The sequence below is a fragment of the Hyperolius riggenbachi genome, chromosome 6 (genome assembly GCF_040937935.1).
Source record: "Hyperolius riggenbachi isolate aHypRig1 chromosome 6, aHypRig1.pri, whole genome shotgun sequence".
In the NCBI taxonomy this organism is placed as follows: Eukaryota; Metazoa; Chordata; class Amphibia; order Anura; family Hyperoliidae; genus Hyperolius; species Hyperolius riggenbachi.
Window position 1 is genome coordinate 274,449,486 of NC_090651.1, and position 22,829 is coordinate 274,472,314.

Genomic DNA, 22,829 nt, shown 5'->3' on the forward strand with positions numbered 1-22,829 from the left:
CGCAAGCACTGTCAAACCCCACGACACAGAACCCTTGTTCCCAGCGTCTGTGTTGTATTGGACATAGCACGCTACATATGACGTGTCCAGGAATGATCGTGTCCTGCACAATGGTGTTGTCTGCTGACCGCAATAGAGACATTGGAAGCGTTCAGACGTAAATGGTTGCATGCCTCACATCCAATCGGACATGCCTTTAAAGGGAAGGTTCGAGGTAAAAAAACAAAACAAAAACAGATCTACTTATCTGGGGCTTCCTCCAGCCTCTAGAAGGCTACGTGTGCCTTGCCGCAGCTCCGGTGTCTCAGGATACCCTCTGTTACAGATGTCTGCTGCGCCTGCACGAACGCGTGACCGCACCTCTCGAGGTCACATGGCTTGGAGTGTCCTGCGCAGCCACGAGCTGGCGCAGAAGATGTGGACCTGGTGATATTTGGAGACACCAGAGCTGCGGCAAGAGACACATAGCTTTCCAAGGGTTGGAGTAAGCCCCAGGTAAGTAGATTTTTTTTTCCCTCGAAAATTTCCTATAAGAATTCATGAGCAAAGACATGTAAGTTTCCAAAGCCAGTGGTCTGCTATTCCTTCTTCAATCCACCTTTACATACCTCCCAACTTTTTTGAGATGAGAAAGAGGGACACTTAAGCCCCACCCCTGCCACACCCCTAATCACACCCCAGTCACGCATACGATAAAGATTTCATAAGAAAAATGTGTTTTATCAATCAAAACAAACTGGTCCTTTTGATCCTGCTTCATTTTCTTTTATTTTAACATTTTAAAATTAAATAATATATCAATTTAAAGGAAGGGAATAAAGTTTAGAGTAAAACACATTTTTAGTAGATAAATACATATATTTACATAGAAAGAGGGACAAATAATGAGGAAACAGGTACAGAGGGACAGGTGTCCCAAAAAGGGACTGTCTGAAAGAGGGAGCAGTTGGAACTGTTGGAACAGTTGGGAGCAATGCCTTTATACTAAACTTGAATTGACTAAACTTGGATTGGGGATGAGCAAAACAATTATTCAATTACCAGACAAAATACAGTAATTACTTTTCTATGCCCCTATCGTACAAATGCGGATGCTCTGCGATACACCCTCATACATTGCTGTCCAAATACATTTTATCCTAACAGTGACAATAAACACCCCTTTCTGCACCACAATCAAATATCCAACAGATAATGACAAATTATGACTTATTCATTACGTACAAACTTATCTACACCTCGCCAGTCGCCTCCTGATGATACAGCCACTTTGTGCCCTGCAGCTTATTTCCGCTCTGTGCGTTCCACTCGGCCGCTCCCCGGAAGTTGCGCATAGTTAGCATAAGCGATGACGTCAATGCGGAAGTGTTAGGCAAGGAAGCAGCAGGGGGTTTCAGGTAAGTGCTTACAGGTGAGACTTTGTCCGGAGCTGGAGCCCAGACAGAGTGATCAGCTGATCACATACAGATATTATATATTATATGTGCGTCAATTCTGTATGAGGGTTGTTAGATCAGAGAGTTCTAGTGATCATTTCCTTATTCCACTTAGCTGCTGTCACTGATCAGAGCTGGGGCAGACTGGGTGTTTTTATGTCTCCAGTGTCCTCTTTGTATTTCAGTGCTACAAGCAGTACCTAGCTGCTTTTACTACTCTCTACGTACAGCTTTTCAGATGCATCCTAGGTTTTAAAAACTTCACCTTGTATTTACCAGTGTACCTGCATTTATTGGAAGGAACTGAATATAAACACTTCTCTCCTAAAGTAGCCTAATGCCAGTGTTTGACCAATGTCAACCAATAGGTTATATTGATTAGAATACAACAAGAAGTCTATCACAATGTAGCAACTCAGTCGAGGAATTTCACTGATAGTTGATTGGTAAAAAATAAGTTACAGTGCTTTTTCCCATGGCATAGCTTTAGAAATGGGTTTCACTGAAGATAACCTTTGATTATTTATGTTGCCATATGCTCACTTCTTATTGCTCCAGCATACTTTAGAGTCCTTTTTTAGGTGAAATTAAAAAAAGCAAGATTTTAATTATGTTGTGTATGTCCCTGAAGATTACATGAATTGCAATGTTATAAAAAAAATGGGTATCTGTGGAATGTATACATATACAGTTTTCTGTTCAATGTCTGTGATGTTCAGAAGGTGTAAGTGGCACTTATAATTAAACTAGACCTGAACTCTTGCACAGGACAAAGGGAAAACATAGAGAAATGCACATTGTATTTATTTAGAGAGTTTAGCCTGTTTGATTCCCCCTCAACTGTGTCTAATCACAAGTTGTAATTTGATCCCTCATTTGTGTCAGCTGACTGCCACGGCAGATAAGCTAATTTGAAAGCACAGGATGCTAACAATATGTCTGCTTCCGTAAAAGCAGGAAGTAGACAAACTGCAGATTTATTGCAGGAGCTGTAACAAAGAAATGTTTTTCTTTAATGGTTATTATTCTGTTGCGTATAATTTAGAGCAGAGAAGTAGTTCTGAGTTCAGGTCTGCATTAAGCAAAAATTATGGAGAAATCCTTAGCAGTTGTGCAATGAGCATTCTTCTGTGCTTTTTTCTCATGTAAATATCTGTCTGTTTTCCTCTCTGTCAGTTTTGGTCTGTGAGATATGTTCTGGCACTGTAGCTTTAGTCTTTAAAGGGAACCTGAGGTAACATGTGACATGAGACAGACGTGTGTGTATGTATGTATAGTGCCAAACACACAAATAACTATGCTGTGTTCCTTTTTTTCTTTGTCTGTTTGAAATAGTTAAAAATTAGGTATGAAAGTGGCAGTTTCTGATGGGTTGGGATCAGGTCCAGACTGGGTCAGACTATAGCATAACCCTCAATGATTAGTAATTACAGTCATAAAACACTTAACTGTCAGTAAATGGCTTCTGAGAGCAGGAAATTGAAAAAAAAGCGTCAATAATTCATTGATTTGAGCTCTGACATACTTCAGCGAAGGTGCCATTGAGCAGAAACAATTTAAAAACTAGATTTAAATATAAAATAAAACTGTGGGATATCTAAAAAAAAAGGTCATTTTTAGAAGGAGGAGGATGGATACAATTGTTTTTCTCAATAGTCTATTTTCACCTCGGATGGCCTATAATATAGGGTTTACTCCACGAAGTTGTATATTACCATGCTTTTTTTGTTATATTATTTTTATATTTCACTATTAATGTTGGTGTACTGTTCTCCACAGGTCCCGATGCCCTCATTGGGTTGCTTTTCTTGGAATGGGCCATCGCGATGTTCCAGTTTTCCATTAGCTATATGTGCCTTTGTCGTCTTTTTGCCTGGTCTCTCTTCCTCACAACTGCCACACATGCTGCCTGCCCTCCTTTCAGTGATGATGCCTCACAGCCACGGGAAGAGCTGACCTGGGCTGTCCGTCTGGACCCCTCTCATGGCTCTGGACGGAGAGAGGAGTTGGATGCACTTGCTGATGAACTTTCAGATGCTGCTGGCCTGCAGAATCGCGGGGTTATTGGAGAACTAAAAGACCATTACCTGTTTGCTTATGTGGGTGGCGGACAGTGTCAGGAGGACGTTCGTAGGAATGCCCAGGACTTTTTCACACAGCATGACAGTGTCACGTGGTTCTCAGAACAAAAGCTACTGAAAAGATCCAAAAGAAGTTTGCACTTTAATGATCCTAAATACCCCCTGCAGTGGCATTTGGTAAGACATTCTCTGTAGTTTTAGTTTTCCATGTGATTTATTCTTCATTACTTGCCATTTACTGCTTCATGTGATATCATGATTTGTTTAGTATTTATTTTATTGTATTCATAAAGCGCCAATATATTACGCAGCACTGTACATTAGTTAGGATTACAGACAATATTTAGGGTTGATATACAGCAATTAGACAATACAGGAATACATGCAAACCAGATCACGCAGCACAGTATGAGTACAAGGTAATGCTTAGTCAGTCACTGGATGGGAGCATAGAGATTTGGTAAGTTGAGTTCACTCAAAGCCATAGCATGGGTGCACAGTAATGGAGGTGCATGATCAGGTAGGACACAAAAGGAGGACCCTGCCCGAAGGCTTACAATCTAGAAGGAGAGGTAGGGACACGAAAGGTAAGGGGACCAGAGTTCAGCTGTGTGTTTAGAGCACTTGTGAGGGGTGGTAGGCCAGAGTGAAAAGGTGAGTTTTGAGGGCCTTCTTGAAGATGTTGTAGGAGGGTGGAGGTAGGAAGTTCCCTAGTGTTGGAGCAGCTCTTGAGAAGTCCTGGAGGCGTGCATGGGACTGGGTGATGCGTGGGGTGGTCAGGCGGAGTTCATTGGAGGAGCGGAGTGAGCGGCTAGGTGTGTACCTCCTGAGTAAGATCGGAAATGTAGCTTGGACAGGTTTTCTGGACAGATATGTAGGTCAGACACAGTATCTTGAATCTCAGAGGGATTCACGGAGGGGAGCCGCCATGGTGGAGCGATGGGAGGAGTGGATAATTCTGGCTGTCGCATTCATGATGGACTGCAGCGGGGCTATTCGGGTCATAGGGAGACCAGACAGAAGCGCATTGCATTAGTCAAGGCGGGAAATTGAGAGAATGAATGAGGAGTTTGGTGGTGGCAGAGCTCAGGAAAGGGCAGATCTTGCAGATGTTATGAAGGTGGAAGTTGCAGGACTTTGTGAGGTTTTGGATGTAGAGAGTGAAGGAGAGTGCTGAGTCCAGGGTGACACCCAGACAGCCGGCTTGAGAGGTAGGGCGAATGGTATTGTGGTTAACAGTGACATGCACATCTGTGAGGTTCAGAGATGGTCGGGTGGGAAGGTCATAAATTCCGTTTTGTCTAGATTTAGTTTCAGGAACCTAGTGGACATCCAGGAGGAGACCTTGTCCATGGTAGTGGTGGATATGTCAGGGATGCGAAGGTAGATCTGGGTGTCATCTGCATACAGATGATAGTTAAAACCCATGGAGGAGATAACCTTGCCAATGGAGGATGTATATAGGGAGAACAGTAGGAGGCCAAGGACCGAGCTTTAAGTTACCTCTTTAATCCTTAAAATAACTCCAGCGTTAAAGGGATACTGTAGGGGGGTCGGGGGAAAATGAGCTGAACTTACCCGGGGCTTCTAATGGTCCCCCACAGACATTCTGTGTTGGTGCAGCCACTCCCCAATGCTCCGACCCCGCCTCCGGTTCACTTCTGGAATTTCTGACTTTAAAGTCAGAAAACCACTGCGCCTGCGTTGCCGTGTCCTCGCTCCCGCTGATGTCACCAGGAGTGTACTGCGCAGACACAGACCATACTGGGCCTGCGCTGTGCGCTCTTGATGACATCTGCGGGATCGAGGACACGGCAACGCAGGCGCAGTGGTTTTCTGACTTTAAAGTCAGAAATTCCAGAAGTGAACCGGAGGCGGGGCCGGAGCATCGGCGAGCGGCTGCGTGGGCACAGGATGTCTGCGGGGGACCATTAGAAGCCCCGGGTAAGTTCAGCTCATTTTCCCCCGACCCCCTACAGTATCCCCTTAAAGACAGGCTATTCATTAACTGCATGTGAAAATAACTACAGAGGAGGTAAATTAACTACAGAAGAGGTAACGTAAGGAATGAAGAGATAAGATAACTCTCTTACTAGTGGAGGTAAGTTTTCTCTTGCCTTATTATCTCCAGCATGATCTTAGTGAATTGAGGCCATTGTCATTTACAGAGATATTTCTCCCACTCAGCATGGGTATGTGTAAAAATACACCCCAAAACACATTATACTACTTCTCCTGAGTACGGAAATACCACATGTGTGGCACTTTTTTGCAGCCTAACTGCGCTAAGGGGCCCAAAGTCCAATGAGCACCTTTAGGCTTTACAGGGGTGCTTACAATTTAGCACCCCCCAAAATGTCAGGACAGTAAACACACCCCACAAATGACCCCATTTTGGAAAGAAGACACTTCAAGGTATTCAGAGGAGCATAGTGAGTCCGTGGCAGATTTCATTATTTTTTTTATTATTATTTTTTTGTCGCAAGTTAGAAGAAATGGAAACTTTTTTTTTTCTTTTTGTCACAAAGTGTCATTTTCCGCTAACTAACCCGTGTATGCCCAGCATAATAGTTTTAGCCATAGACCCTGAACAAGCATATCCAAATCAGGCGTTTCCAACAATATTGTCAGATCTGATAAGATTAGTTACATGCTAGTTTCTGGAGTTATTCAGATACTACTGCAGCCAAATGGATCAGCAGGGCTGCCAGGCAACTGGTATTGTTTAAATGGAAATATGCATCCACCATATTCTTCTCCTTTAAGATCATGCCACCTTTTTTGTTATATTTACATTTATGAGATAGTGACTGTTCAGTCTAAACTGTTAGGCTGGATTCACAGTGCTGCGTTGCATAGTGCACACATTATGAGTGTGAACTGCAGTGTGAAGTGCAATGGTGCAAAGCCTGCATGCAGTGAGTTAGAATAATGTGATCAGTTACAATGCAGTACTGTGAACAGGCCCATTCAGCTGACAGGCAGAATTGTTCTGCAGCAACTGATCACTGTGAATGAGGCCTGAAAGTTTAGCATGTACTCTGGGTAGCTGCTGTGTTTTGTTGAGCATGACATTGCATGTGCTGATAACAAGGATATTTGTACTATGGCCGGTAGTTTAGTTTACATAGATCTGCTTGTGCACATGAGAAATATTTACAGAGCTCAGTCCTGCTTTCTGTAGTCTGTAGGGCCTGTTTATAGGAGACCAGACAATCCTCCCAGATCCACATTTAAAGGCATCCTTTATTTATTTGAGATAAAGACTAAAGTTGCTTTGTGCAAATTGCAGTACTTGTGAATGACCCTATGCTATGAGTTCTTTCTTTACATTAATGTTGCAGACATACAGTATGTCTGGTGACTGTTTTGACAGTAATGGCGTTCTGCTTCACAACTTTACAAAATTTAGATGAGTGCTTTCAAGATGTCTGGCAGCTCTGTTTGGAAGTCGTGAATTTAATTGTGCAAAGGCTTTAGAAATAGGAAAAATGTTCCAGTTAAGAGCGATATAAATAATTAGTAAATAGTGAGCAATTTTCACCGTTTATGCAAAAACACTTCTGTGTGTAATCAGTCCAGTACATGGATATGTATTATTACTAATATATATAGAGAGCTCTGTTGGTGGGGGGAAAAGGGGGGGGGTCACTTGTGTGCTGTGTTGTGCGGCCCTGCAGCTATGCCTTAAAGCTGCAGTGGCCCAATCTGAATCTAAAAATGGCCTGGTCACTGGGGGGGTTTAACACTGCGGTCTTCAAGTGGTTAAAGTGTATGTGAGACAAGTTCTTGGCAGAAAGGATTAGGGCAGTGTTGAGTTGATGTAGGCCTCCTTGAAGAAGTGAGTTTTGAGTGCTTTTTTGAAGGTGGGAGCGAGCCTGATGGGCAGTGGGAGAGAGTTCCACAGGATGGGGGCAGCTCTAGTGAAGTCCTGCAGTCGTGCATGGGAGTGCGAGATGCGTGGGGTGGTTAAGAGGAGGTTGTTGGAGGAGCGAAGTGGGCAGCCAGGTATATATCTGCTGACCAGGTCAGAGATGTAGGTTGGGCAGGACTTGTGTAGGGATTTGTATGCCAAAAATAGGATCTTGAAGCCGATTCTAAAGCGAATTGGAAGCCAATGAAGGGATTTGCGTAGGGGAGTCGTGGAGACAGAGCGGTGGGAGGAGTAGATGAGTCTGGCTGCTGCGTTCATGATGGATTGTAGGGGAGCGGTGCGGTTTTGAGGAAGGCCTGACAGGAGGGAGTTGCAGTAGTCCAGGCGGGAGATGAGGGCATGGGCAAGGAGTTTAGCAGTGTCTGAGGTCAGGAAAGGCCGGATATTGGAAATGTTGCGTAAATGGAAATAGCAGGCCCTAGCTACGGTTTGGATGTGGGGGGTGAAGGAGAGGGCTGAGTCCAGGGTGACACCCAGGCAGGGGGCTTGTGTGGTTGGACGAATGATTGTGCCATTGACAGTGGCGTAGAGGTCTGTGGGGGGTGAAACAGCACGGGCGGGAAGATTAGGAGTTCAGTCTTATCCAGGTTTAATTTTAGGAACCTGGCAGACATCCAGGATAAAATAACCGAGAGGCCAGAGGACACCTGCTCTATGGTGGTGGTGGAGAGGTCAGTGGTATGGAGGTAAATCTGGGTGTCATCTGCATATAGGTGATAGTTGAATCCCAGAGCAGTGATGAGTTTTCCGATGAAGGTGGTGTAAATGGAGAACAGCAGGGGGCCAAGAACAGAGCCTTGGGGGACCCCAACTGAAAGTGGGATGGAGGTTGAGGAGGAACCATTAAAGGAGGTCTTGAAGGAGCGATTTGAGAGGTAGGAGGAGAACTAAGCTAGGGCAAGGTCTTGGATACCCACAGATTGCAGGGACTGGAGAAGCAGGGAGTAATCAACAGTGTTGAATGCTGATGAAAGGTCTAGGAGGAGAAGGATAGTGTATTTTCCTTCTGCTTTGGCAAGCGTGAGGTAATTAACGACCTTGATGAGGGCAGTCTCAGTGGAGTGGGCTGGCCGGAATCATGATTGTAGGGGGTCAAACAGGGAGTTTGAGTCAAGGTAATGGGTCATGAGTTGGTGGACTAGACACTCCAGGAGTTTAGATGCAAAAGGGAGTAAGGAGATGGATGGATGGAAGTAAGGGGTCTAGTGAGGGTTTTTTAAAGTAAGGGAAGTACAGTGGCCTGTTTGAAGTCAGAAGGGAAGGTGTCCATGGAGAGGGAGAGGTTAAACAGAGAGGTGAGGACGGAGGCAGTTGGATGGCACAGGGTCTAGGGGGCTGGAGGTGGCAGGAGAAGTGGCTAGGAGACGGCTGACTTCATCCTCTGTGATAGGAGTAAAGGTAGTGAGTGGTGGGTGGGGTGGGGGAGAGGTATTGGTGGGAGAGGAAGTGATGGTGGAGTGGAGGCATGAGATTTCCCGTCGGATGCTGGCTATTTTGTCGGTAAAGTGGGTGAACAGATCAGTGGTTTAGAGGGCGGAGGTGGGGGGAGGAGTGGTGGGGTTAAGGAGGGAATTGAAGGTGGCGAAGAGGCGCCGAGGGTTGGAGGCTTGGGATCCAATCAGGGCAGCAAAGTATTTTTGTTTAGCATCAGTTAATGCAGAATAGAACAGCTGCAGGTTGGCCTTGTACTCCAAGAAGTCGGAGTTGAGGCAGGATTTCCTCCATTTGTATTCATAGGCGCGTGTCTGTTTTTGGAGGTTGTGAGTGTGTGCATTGTGCCAGGGCTGGTGGTTGATGGGATGGCTGGGGCAGAATGTGGGGGGTGCAGCAATGTCTAGGGCTGCTGAAAGGGCCTGGTTGTATTTAACAATAGCTTGGTTTGGTCAGGTAACGTTGGGGAGGGTAGATGTGAGGGAGTGGAGGGGGTTGGCTAGTGCAGTTGGGTCTAGGTTACGCAGATCTCTCTGCCAACGACCTGAGGGTGGTGGAGGGTGGCGGGAGCATGGTGGGGAGATCGAGAAAGTGATGGTCTGAGAGGGGGAAGGGTGTGATGCCCAGGTTGGGGAGGGTGGCGGATTTTGAGAGAATCCGGTCGAGAGTGTGGCCAGCGTGGTGGGTGCGGGAATTGGTGTGTTGGGTGAGGCCAAGGGAAGTAGTGAGGGAGAGCAGTTGAGAGGCTTCGGGGGAGTAAGGACTGTTCATAGGGATGTTGAAGTCCCCAAGTATGATAGTGGGAAGGTCAGAGGAGAGGATGTGTGGGAGCCAAGAGGCCAGGTTATCCAGTTAAACAATTGTTTAGTGGAGGTGGATGGGGGGCGGTAAAGGACTGCGATGACTGCCGGAAGGGGATGGTAGAGGTGGATAACGTGTCTCAAAGGAGGTAAAGTTTAAGGAAGGGGGTGGCGTGAGGACACGGAAAGTGCAGGATGGGGAGAAGAGCAGACCCACCCCTCCCCCGGGCCTGTTTTCTGGGGGTGTGACTGAGGTGAAGCCCCCCATAGGAGAGGGCCGCTGCTGCAGCAGAGTCAGAGGGGGTGACCAATGTCTCTGTGAAAGCAAAGAAGGTGAGGGAGTTGGAGAGCAAAAGGTCATGGATTTCAGTGAGTTTATTACGGACTGATCTAGCATTCCAGAGGGTGCAGGAGAAGAGGGGTGGTGAGCTTGTGAGAGGTCTGGATAGGAATGAGGGAGGAGAGGGAGTGAATGTGGGTGTGGGAAGGAACTGTGAGGGGGCTGGAGATGTGTTTAGACTGGGGTGTGCAGGGAGTCAGTGATGGGGTGGTATGGGAGTTGCGTGGGGGTGGAGGGCAAAATGGGAGGCTAGCGTTAGATAAGGTGACCTTAGTGAGGACCAGGTGGTGAAGGACCAGGTGGAGGAAGAGCATGTTGTAATATGGAGGTAGTGAAGGAAGAAGAGGAAAGGGCGTGCAGAAAGATGGAGGAGTCATTTGAGAGTAGGGAGGGATTGTTTGTGTAGGCCAAGATGTTTTAGCAGTGTTTAAAGTTATAAATAATGCAAATACCTCAGTGACTGCTTAATGCTGCTGAATTCTGGTAAATTCGATATAGTAAATCCTTAAAACGATCCTTCAAACGTGAGCCGACAATCGTCAAAGCCGACTACACAGCATCCTTATGTACATCCACACAGCCTTAGTGTTTGGATAAGCTTGATCTAGATAGCATTAGCCTCCGCTACAATCAGCTGTGAACTGGACAGGAAGTTGACCAGCATGGGGGTGGACTATGCAAATACTTAGAGCTGGGTGGATGAAAAGGTGTGAATCAAGCAGACAGTAGGATAACAATGGGTGGGTACAGGTAAATGCAAGCAACTTATATATAGATAGTATGGTAAAGGCAGATCAAAAGAAATAATCAAATCACATACACAGGTAGCTGCAATTCGAGAATCGTGTGTAGATGGAGACTTATGTGCTGATTCTCTGACTTATGTGCTGATACTCTGACTTATGTGCTGATACTCTGACTTATGTGCTGATACTCTGACTTATGTGCTGATAGTCAAGCATGGAGATCAGATACTTTGACTCTGGACTGACTCTGCTGACTGCATGCCTGCTGCAGGTGTGCCACTCAAAACCAACTGAAACCTAAAACCCAGCATGACAGCCAGGATGACTATCCTGGGTTACATTTGAGTAAGGCAGGAAACACACTTGTCTTTCAGTTTTCAGCGTACTTTTTCTGCACACGAGGTGTGTTTCTATGCAGGAAAACGCGAACGTCTTTTATCACAGCAGCTGATGTAATTGATAGTGAAAACTGACAAAATGTGCAGAGTCATCATGCAGAAATGTCAGGGTTTTTTTTCTGTGAGCGAAAAACATATTAAGTGTGAACTAGCCCGTTGATTAACACGAGTTCTCAGTTTTTCTGTGCAGAAAACGCGCACGAAAACAGTCAACTGTATTCTTTCCCTGCCTAAAATGCACTGTAAATTGGCTCTTCCTGTTACACCATCACTCACTGTGGTCAGTATTCTACAGCTTTAGGCCTCTTGCACACTACATGCGATTCCGGAATCGCATGTAGTGTGCAAAAAGCCTAAAACCTCTTGTCGGTAGGTTTCGGGTCTTTTCCATCTTCTCAACACAACAATGCAAGAATAGTATGCACACAATATGAAGATAAAGAACTATAACCAAAAAGTCAATGCGATATAGCCCACTAGGACAATGTGGCTTTACAAAATTGCTGTGATAAGACCAATCTCAATGTCCTAAAGTGTTTCATGGTCAGTGAACTACTTTATTAGAGGTGAATAAGAAGTTACCCATCAAGAAGAATAATTCTGTTATAAAACCCACGGCTATACTGAAATTATAGAAAATAAAGTCTGTAAAGAAGTGAAAACAAAGATGAGGAAAGGAGACTGATTGGAGTGCTGGTCGAATGTGGGATTGTCTTAATGAAAGAGGAGCTGGAAAGCAGGGGGTTGTAAGGAGTTGAGGCAAATGATAGATAGGAGGTTGGGGATGAAGGGAAGGGGGCTGTGGTAAGGAAGGAAGATGAGAGAAATAAAATGGGGGAGGTGAAAAAAGGAGATTGAGAGGGGAGAAGTGCATCGGGAAGGGGAAGAAGGGAGAGCAGAGAAGCACAAAGAGGAAGGAAGAGGAAGAAGCACTTCAGGAGGGGGAGGAAATAAGGGGAAAGAAGTGCAATGAGAGGGGAGGAGCCTTATGGGAAATTTGGTATATAATAGAAACATAAATAATAGAAACCATAAATACAAAAAAAAATAAAAAAAGTGCCAAGTCAGCAGACAACATGATGAGCACATTGGCAAGCGACATTAGAGAACCAGAAAATAAGTGATAATGACATACTTGGTGAGAAGTGTCCCTTCAAAGAATGTGAAACATGCAAGCAATGTAAATCGGGCTAATTTGGAGGCCTTTGCTCTGACATTTACCATTCAGAGAGCATTCATGCAGGAATCTGGGTGAGACAGATCAGCACCCTACGTAAGTTCAGAGGGTTTCATGCTACAATTAGGTTTAACGAAAGCAATGCTGAATATTAATGCGCAGTTAAATTTCAGCTGAAACTAAATGAGTAGTGTTGTCTCATTTCTGTGGCTGGAGTTTTACATTAATGCTGAATGAGAGTGTGCATTATGTACACTGAGAAGCAAATGCTCCAATAATGGAGGAGGATGTGGAATCTCAGTGGCCATTTGTAGAAAGAGCAGGTATTACTTAAGCTAAGGAGACTAGATGGGTCGCAGGAACTTTTAACTTCTTACAGAAGTATTAACCACTTGGCAACCTATGCCACGCTTATCTACGCCCCTTTAAAATTCACCTGAGTCATATGGGCGTAGATAAACAACTCCTGTTTATTTTCCTGCTGTGCATGATCGCGTCCACGTGCATGCAGATGCGCGTACCCGTCGGGCACCCGCTGGTCCGTGATTGGCTAATGTGAACATTGTCAGGAACCGGCCTGCGGCACGCCTGCGTATACGGTCCCCGACTGCGGGTTTGACCAGATCAAGCGGGGTGCAGCCTTATTCAAGCTAACAACAAGGCTGTGACCCCTCAAACGCTTCTTACTGCCACCACTAGCTGTTGCTAGACACGTCCACTCGGCTGTCGAGTGCTCAGCGTGCAATCCGCGTTTTCGTATTCACGTCAGCTTTGCGCTTTAGGCCGAATATGAGAAACACACACACACACACACACACACACACACACACACACACACACACACACACACACACACACACACACACACACACACACACACACACACACACACACACACACACACACACACACACACACACACACACACACACACACACACACAGTACAGTTGTACAGTAACACGGCACAATCAGGCTCTGACTTGTAATGCAAGTTACACTGTAGTGCAGCAAAACCACTAAGTCATTCCGAACGATACTGTTAGCCACTCTGCTGTCGAGCGCAAAAGTGCCCCATACACACAATGCAATTACAATCTCATACAGTAGTGTTGCTCAAACGTACAATCAGGCATGGACTTATACACAGTTACACTTCAGTCTCTTCTAGGCTATGAGTGTTAGTTTAGTACAGCAGAAGTCAAACTTATTAAATAACGATTTAATATTTCAGGAAAAAGTGGAACAACGCAGAAAATAATATATACAAAAGATGTACAAAAAAGAAAGTAAAAGTATTACAAAATAAAAGTTTACAAGGATACACAACAAGACAAGTTGCAAATAACGTTACCGCGTAGGTGAGAACGTGGTTGGCGGGAGAACGCCGTTCCGATTAGCTCGGGATCCCTCTAGCTATGAGCTACCTCCAAGAGAAGATGATTTGTGACTGTCCCAGGCTGATTCTTATAGTCCCAAGTGTTGCCTGGGGCATTGAATGTTCCATCCCCAAACTAACGCAATTTCCCCGTTTGTGACATCACGGTCTGCCGAGCCCCTTGTCACATCTGGGCTAGCTGTGACATGCGAATGTCAAGGCTTTTCCTGTCCATTTTGAACTTGGCAGACTCAGTTAGTCTGATAGTGTTTTGACCAACAGGCAGCTGTTTACCTTAATACAAAAGATCAAAGCAATGCACCACATTTGCAGGATGTGAAAATTGCTTTGGTTTTTAGGTGAAAAACCCAGTGGTTGAGAAGTGGTTAAAGTAAACTTAAGATGATTTAATAAAGAGATTTGATGCTTACCTGGAGCTCCCTCCAGCCCCATGAGCAATGATGTGTCCCTCGCTGTCCTCCCCCAAGTGCCTATTTTAGAACATTTTTACTATATGAAGTCTATGGTGATCTGTATTGTTTCTCCACAGAATAATAGCCGTTACCCTGGAATGGACATAAATGTCACTGGAGTATGGGAAAGGAATGTGACTGGCCAAGGGGTCACTGTGGTGGTTGTGGATGATGGTGTTCAGCACACCAACCAAGACATACAGTTAAATTACGTAAGTACTGTCTGAACACAGTTTGTAGATATGAATTGTGATTGCTCCGTAAGAAATAAAAAATAAGAAAAGTGCAAGACATATAATTCTCTCTCCCTCTCTCCCTCCCTCCCACAGAGCCCAGAAGGTAGCTATGACCTCAACTCCAATGACCCAGACCCTATGCCACATCTGGACAAATACAGTGACAACCACCATGGCACACGGTGTGCTGGGGAAATTGCTGCAGTGCCTAACAATAACTTTTGTGCTGTTGGCGTGGCCTATGGAAGCAAAGTTGCAGGTCTGTATCTGGGGGACGAGGGATAAAGTTTTGGAAAATGAGCCTAAATGTTCCTGTAAACAATGGCAATCACTTTGGTACAAAGTCATGACTGCAGTCATTTGCTCCTATATTGGTTTTACTGCACATCATAGGCCTTTCCAGAAACAGCAGTGAGTCGTGTATGATTTGCCCAATCATGTTGACTAACTGGTGAAAAGAACATAGAGCCAGGAGGTTTAAAGTAGAATACCAAAATTCTATAACAATAGGATTCCATAGCAAAAGTAAAGTAGATCCTTGTTTCAGCCCTCCTGAAGCTAGTGGACAATACATGACCCCCCCAACATCTGCAGAGGCTTCCCATTCCATGGACTTGACTCACTAAACCAGGATAACTCCAATCACGGCTGCGTTAGCTTTTTGCATGCGTTATAACGCGCGTAATGGTTTTAGGTGCACAAACGCAAAATTACGCGTGCAAATGTGAATTTTCGTACACGTTTGCCCACCAAAATTCGCGTTTGTGCATGAAAACGTTGCGTTTGTGTCGGTGAACTGTTACACAAAAAACGCTAGCGCGGCCGTGATATGAGTTACCATGGTTTAGTGAATCAAGCCCTATATATCCATGAATATAGGGGGAAGCTTCACAGTCAGCATCAAGGGCAGTATGATTCTGGGCTCCCCCCTTCTAATGATGTGGCATACTGCGCAAACTAGGATTGCATCTGCGTTGGGTCACATACATGGACACACAGCACTTGAGTGAACTTACACCTTCCTAGATGCAGCTGATGCTCTCCTGCATTAGTGTAACCATTAAGCTAAACGGTAAAGAAAAATAGAACTAATAAGTTTCTGTTATTGTTGAGCTGCAAATGTTTGTGTCTGTTTGTCAATTTTATGCTAACTGCTCACAATTCTTGCAGTGCCTGCTGCAAAGACTCAGTCCGCCAACATAATGCTTCCACCATAATTTTCCATATGGGTGATGGCATGGTTTCCATATCCAAAGACTGGCTTCTGCCAAACACTGATTTGTTCTCAAAGGGAGAGACCGATGGAGTCTGACATGTTCATTGCCTTTTAAATAATGCACATTGCCTGGATGTCCTGTTGATCCCCTGCTTCTTATACTTTAAAGAGGAACTCCAGTGAAAATAATGTAATAAAAAAAGTGCTTTATTTTTACAATAATTATGTATACATGATTTAGTCAGTGTTTGCTCATTGTAAAATCTTTCCTCTCCCAGATTCACATTCTGACATTTATTACATGGTGACATTGTTACTGTGGGCAGATTATGTAGCTGTTTCTAGCTGGTCTGGCTTTAACAGACAGCTATAAGCAGCTATTTCCTGTCTGTGAACATTGTTACATTGTGGCAGTTTGCCCAGAGTACCGCAGTATTCTGAGCCTCTTGTGGGAGGGGTTTCAGCACAAAATCAGTCATACAGCGCCCCCTGATGGTCTGTTTGTGAAAATCATTATTTTTCTCATGTAAAAGTGGGTATCCGCTACTGATTGGAATAAAGTTCAATTCTTGGTCGGAGTTTCTCTTTAAGCCAGTGGTCCTCAAACTAAGGCCTGCGGGCCGAATGTGGCCCCCTGGGGCTTTTTCACTGACTCCCACTCTCAAAATGTATTACACTTAGATGCGGTCCTCTGCATCTTTAAATATTGGCAACCTGCATATAGAATAGTAGTGCTGGCACCACCCGTCCACACAGCAAGTGCAGATAGTATATTTAGATTACCCACACAGCCAGTCATCACGGAGGTGGTAAGAGTGACTCTCAAGTTGCCAATTATCCTATATCCCTGTGGAGAATATTGTTTATCTCATTGAATATCGCTGCTGTGCAGGTGGACTCTTATAGCCCCTATGGGAGCAGCCCTCCAAGCAGTACGCACAGCAATGGAGTTTAGCAACGCTTAGGAGTGAGTGGGCGCCATTTGCTTGGTTGTATGAATGGACGTATGATGCCGGCTTAGATTAGTCTAGTTGCAGTCAAGGCAGAGCATCTCTCAGTGGTTGCCTAGTTGCTCCGCAAGTTTTTATTGGGTATTTTTATGAAGCTGATTTTTGCATGCAATCAAGCTATGTAATTGTGTCTTTTTGTATTATCAATAAATTTTCTACTATTTGAATTACATATCCTGAACCCTAGCCAAAAATTTCTTATAGTAAGTGCAGATAGTATACCCTGCAACACAGCAAGTGCAGATAGTATGCCCTGCAACACAGCAAGGGCAGATAGTATGCCCTGCAACACAGCAAGGGCAGATAGTACGCCCTGCAACACAGCAAGTGCAGATAGTATGCCCTGCAACACAGCAAGGGCAGATAGTACGCCCTGCAACACAGCAAGTGCAGATAGTACGCCCTGCAACACAGCAAGTGCAGATAGTACGCCCTGCAACACAGCAAGTGCAGATAGTACGCCCTGCAACACAGCAAGTGCAGATAGTACGCCCTGCAACACAGCAAGTGCAGATAGTACGCCCTGCAACACAGCAAGTGCAGATAGTACGCCCTGCAACACAGCAAGTGCAGATAGTACGCCCTGCAACACAGCAAGTGCAGATAGTACGCCCTGCAACACAGCATGTGCAGATAGTACGCCCTGCGACACAGCATGTGCAGATAGTACGCCCTGCGACACAGCATGTGCAGATAGTACGCCCTGCGACACAGCGAGTGCAGATAGTACGCCCTGCGACACAGCGAGTGCAGATAGTACGCCCTGCGACACGGCGAGTGCAGATAGTACGCCCTGCGACACGGCGAGTGCAGATAGTACGCCCTGCGACACGGCGAGTGCAGATAGTACGCCCTGCGACACGGCGAGTGCAGATAGTACGCCCTAGTAATGAGCGAAAATGGCAATATTCTTTTTGCATTAATTTTCACGAAAATGTTAAATTCGATTTTTAAGTGAAAATTCCAGCAAAAATGTGTAATGTTCTCACATTTCGTAAATTTTTGCAGCAAAAATATCTAATTTTTGCGGTTAAAATTGTTACGGTTAAAGATATTCTTTTTCTGCGTTGAAGTACAAATATACGTTTTGTTTTTGTTTTTTGCTGTAAAAATATTGATTTTCCATGTTTTTGCAGAAACCACAAAAATAAAAGCCTGTTTTTCGTGAAATTAAAAATAGCATTTTCAAAGCAAAAATGACTTTCAAAAATTTGCAAGCAACACTGTTAACAAGTAATAGTTTATACTACCTAGGCTCAATGTAATGTTTTCTACTTAATTTCATGTATACACTGGCCCCCCAGCAGTCTGAAGTATGTTGGCCCGGGCCTTGACCGAAAAAGTTTGGGGATCCCTGCTTTAAGCCATAGGCCCTGAACAAGCATGCAGATCAGATGTCTGACAAATCTGACAAGATTAGCTGCATGCTTGTTTCAGGTGTGTGATTTAGATGAGAAATATCAGCAGGACTGCCAGGGAACTGGTATTGTTTAAAAGGAAAAACATATGGCAGTTTCCATAGGTCTCACACCTAGGGTTCCTTTTAAGGGCGGGAAAAAAAATTGCTCTTGTTTGTTTATAGAACCTTTCCCAGTCTTGCGTGTGTTTTCTGGCCAGTTGTAGGCTAGATGTTATGCTACTTAACAGATGCTTTATTTTTGGCACAGTACAATAAAGCTTTGATTGTAGGCATAGTTTTAGCCTCTAAACAACACATATTGTTCTGCTGTCGGTGCCCCCCATTGTACCATTCTTTTGTTTTTACACAACTATCTATAACTAGCCACTATTGACAGGAATGGGAATGTTGGGAAGGCGCCCAATATATAATAAGGTGAATGGACTTGTATGCTATAAAGTATAAAAAGAGAGGTATCTTACCTCTAATGAAGACTCGCATAGGTGGGAAAAAGGAGTCTTTATTGTAAAAATGGTTTTGTTGTAGACAACGCGTTTCACGGGTCTCAGCCCGATTCCTCAGGTAAAGTACAAACACAAAACCTTAACTATGAGCCGTGTGGTGCGAGGGTGCCTTGACAAAGGCCTTTCTTATTATACTTTTATAGAATACAAGTCCATTTACCATGTTGTATATTGGGCACCTCTTCAGCATTCCCATTCCTGTTATTACTCCGCACCTCCAGCTGAGGTGTTAAAGAGGAACTCCGGGGAAAATAATGTAATAAAGTGCTTCATTTTGACAATAATTATGTATTCTACATGATTTAGTCAGTGTTTGCCCATTGTAAAATATTTTAAATCCTTGATTTATATTCTGACATTTATTACATGGTTACATTTTTACTGCTGGTAAGTGATGTAGCTGCTGCTTGCTGTTTTAGCAGTTGGAAACAGCTGTAAACAGCTATTTCCCACAATGCAACAGGGTTCACAGACAGGAAACTGCCAGGAGTACGTACTCAGAGTTTCTTGTGGAAAGGGTTTCACCACAATATCAGTCATACAGAGCCCCCTGATGATCCGTTTGTGAAAAGGAATAGATTTCTCATGTAAAAGGGGGTATCAGCTACTGATTGGGATAAAGTTCAATTCTTGGTCGGAGTTTCTCTTTAATCCCTTAATACTGTTTGACTTAGTCCAACAGTAAAAAGGACCAGAGGAGGAGAGTGACCGCCCGGTTCCAGATGGATCGGGGACACAGAGTGGAAACTGTTTTATATCCGCATGCACATATGGTGGTTGCAGGATTGCAACCCATCCATGTGAGTATTCACTACCTACAACATTCTGTAATATACTGTACCTGACGATACTGCGCCATTGGGCTCTTGGTCTCCTCTTCTTTATAGACCAAGGGATCTCCACTCCTTCGAGAATATACAGAAGATGCACATTTTATAGCTATTTTGGGATGTATATGGCACAGGTGCTGCTTTTCCCTGTTCTGTAGAGTGGGGGGAAGATAAGTAGGTAGCTCCCTGCTGCATTTAAAAGGCATTCCTGCAGGAACAGTAGTAGCCTGGGGTGAACAATACATCCTGCTCTAAGTGAGGGAGGCCAGTGATGTTGGATAGGGGAAGGAATTGGAGCAGCATATGTCCATCCCATAATACCCAGCATGACCTTTGACCTGAAGTCAGCTGACCAGTAAGGATAGAGTTCACCGTGGTGGTAGTCTTTGACAAGACATGTCCATTTGAGTTTTGCATGTTAACAGAAAAATGTATTTACCGTTTAATATGAAAACCAATGCTCTGGCATGTTTTTTAATAAGCCATTATGACTCCTGCTTATGTAGCTGTAATTGTTTGTTTTTTTGTTTTTCTTTCATTTTTTCAAGTTTGTGGAGAGTTCTAAGATGCATTTCTTTCACTTTTCTTTCAGGAATCAGAGTTCTTGATGGACCTTTAACAGATAGTATGGAGGCAATTGCTTTCAACAAACACTATCAGATCAATGACATCTACAGCTGCAGGTAATCTAGACTTTAAGCTGGCCAAATGCTGTACAACCTTGATTCAAATTCGATAAACTAGGGCACCCTCAGTCAGTATTCAATCAAATTATTGAATATATGTTTGAATATTGTCCGCTCTTTTTACATTTAAAATGTGGGGGTTTAGAGGGCATAGTTTTGAACTTCACCGGACAGTACAATGCCGTCAGACAAGGTTCCCGTTATGCTTATGAAAGGACAATCTCAACCTTTCACCAGATTTACTTTTTTCTAGTTCTTACCACTTTCTGTTCTGATAACTTTTATCTTGTGTATTTTGTCACTTACCATTTTTACTGGTGACCATGGCCATGCAGCTTTAACAAAAATAGCTTATTTACTCAATTAATTGCAGTTCTTTGTAGAAATTGGAGAATCTGACAAGCTCTTGTCTGATATGTTCAGAGAGTCCGTGTATGGCAACAGTGGGGTTGAGGAGGAGATGCAAAGCCTCTGGACTATCCAGGGGGTTCCCCTCTACTTAACTCACTTTTTTATTTTATTTTATTTTTTTACACCGCTTTGGGTTTGCTGAGCCAAATCTCAGGTTCAGAATCGCATACTTACCCTGAATTAGAGGGAAGCCTCAGGATCCTATTGAGGCTTCCCTCGCTTGTCTGAAGCCTCTCACTGCAGAACGTGCCCCCCCCCTCCATATCAGAGACTCGTAGCTCCTCTTCCTTAATCATGGCTGTGGGAGCCCGTTGACGGAGCCTGCGGCTCTGGCTTACTGTGCATGCGTGGGCGGGCTTTGAAGGCTATTGCGTGGCCATGATCCAGAAAGAGGAGCTGCGTGGCCCCGATGTGATTAGCGACGATGCTAATCTTCCGGGGGGCACGCTCAGTGACCGGGGACAACTGAAAAGCGAGGGAAGCCTCAATAGTATCCTGAGACTTCCCTCTTTTAAGGTAAGTATCTGATTTTGTACTCGAGCTTAAGGTTAAATATGAAAGCACATTAGTATTTGCATTATACTACAGTATAGATCATATTTTGTGAAACTGTAAGGGTATAATAGTTAAGGAGTGGGGCTGTTTGTGGGTATCATTGTGGACTTCCTGAGACCAGTGTGCATGCCAGCGGTTTGATCGGGAGGTAGTGTGCCAGATGCTATGATGATCAGTAAAGACGCTGTAAGACACAGGATTCTGAACTTACCCAATTGGCATATGTCCCTGGCTGTTGCGGCGGCCTATGGACTGTTCCCGAATGGATATGTCAGTCATGTGGTTTACGAGAAGGCTATATCACTGTATTGCCTTGGCTTATACATCCTTATGTCTCCCCCGCTCCGAAGAGGCTGGCCAGTGTGATTGGTACCGGTACCTGCGAGTGTGTGTGTGTTATGAGGCATGTAGCTAGCTACTTGGAGCTCTCAGTTTTTAATTGGTTTTACCGTAGTTATTTAGTGCACATTTTGTAAAAGTATTTTGAATAAAGTTGCTCTTTACTATTTTCCCAATCCTATCCTTTTTACACTTTTATTTATTCAGAGTGCTGTTTGCGGGTAAGACATGAGTTAGGTGGGGAGGAACATTCAGAAGGACACATAGGATTAAATTTATCAAGCATTACCGCATTCGGTAATGCTGAGAACAGCTGATATTTCGGAGCATTTTGTAAAATGTCAATTTTCAAGGCTGTTACTGCATGATAAGCTGAAATTACAGAGCAGTGAGTTAAATTACTGACTTGTGTGGTAAACGCCTCAACAAATCCCAGCAAATGTTGGTTCATCAAGATTACTGGATGCACTAAAGCCCAGTATCATGTTCGATGATTACCGGCAGCTGTGGTATGTCAAAAACAGTGTGGAGACTGTGTGGTTAGCCAAAGCCGAGAGGGTTTACCTATGATGGGCAGGAGCACAGAGCTAATAGCAACAGCCTCTGTCTCCTGCAAGTCCAAGTGGTAGGATGCAATGCCTTGTTGAGAGGGTCGAGCTTTTCGACCCACCCAGACAGCGGAGGAGAGAGATCCCGAACAAGAGGTTTCCCCTGTGGCCCTTTGGATGTTTAACCTCTGGGGTTCCTGTTTGAAGATGCCGAGGAGCTAGTGGGAAAATCACCTAAGCATGACATGTGTAATGTCTCCTGGAAGTTCATCTAAGCTGTGGCAATTAAATAAAATGTTAAGAAAGACTAATAGATTTAGAGGGAGCAGAGGCAGTATAACAAACATGTACATTCTAAAGGGATGTCTGGGACTATTGCAATCTCGTCACTGCATGAACAGCATGTAACGAAACAGAGACAACTCCACACTTCTACTGTTACCGAACAGGTTTTTGTAAATTGAAGTCATGGGTTTCGGTAAATTACCGAACTTCTACCGCATCTGTGAAAATCTTTGATGAATTGAAGCTATAGTGCATAACTGAGGTGGGGTGGAGATCACACAGGAGGGGTAGGTGGTAGTACAGGTGACTGTTATAGGAGTGTAAACAAGCTTGTTACCTATTTTACTCATAATACATTACTAAATCAAGCAGCCTTGTGTAAAATTGCTCTGCTCATTTCATACAATCCAGCTGATTTTTCCCCCCTTGTGTTTTTCTTTCCCCCCTTTAGCTGGGGCCCTGATGATGATGGGAAGACAGTTGATGGACCACACCAGCTTGGCCAGGTACTGTACTACCAACATTGGCCATTAATGCCATTTTCCCTGTGATCTGTTATATTCTCATTCTCATGTTTAAATTGCTGCATGCTTTTGA

The 22,829-nt window shown here is 44.3% G+C and overlaps 2 protein-coding genes across 3 annotated transcripts in view; one reads left to right on the top strand and one right to left on the bottom strand.

The window, feature by feature from the left end:
• RNF214 (ring finger protein 214) overlaps window positions 1–1,331 on the bottom strand; it is a 61,353-nt gene extending 60,022 nt beyond the window's left edge. The window contains exon 1 of one of the 2 annotated variants that reach the window (XM_068240899.1): window positions 1,225–1,331. The gene's annotated coding sequence lies outside the window, so the exon portion shown is untranslated. The remainder of the gene's footprint in view (window positions 1–1,224) is intronic. The other variant, XM_068240900.1, reaches the window with a different exon arrangement.
• The window catches only part of PCSK7 (proprotein convertase subtilisin/kexin type 7), a 66,631-nt gene continuing 44,957 nt past the window's right edge, over window positions 1,156–22,829 (top strand). Inside the window, exons 1-6 of the mRNA XM_068240898.1 lie at window positions 1,156–1,397; window positions 3,216–3,694; window positions 14,271–14,405; window positions 14,523–14,688; window positions 20,001–20,091; window positions 22,684–22,738. Of these exons, the coding sequence (XP_068096999.1) occupies window positions 3,263–3,694; window positions 14,271–14,405; window positions 14,523–14,688; window positions 20,001–20,091; window positions 22,684–22,738 (879 nt within the window). The 5' untranslated portion in view covers window positions 1,156–1,397; window positions 3,216–3,262. The remainder of the gene's footprint in view (window positions 1,398–3,215; window positions 3,695–14,270; window positions 14,406–14,522; window positions 14,689–20,000; window positions 20,092–22,683; window positions 22,739–22,829) is intronic.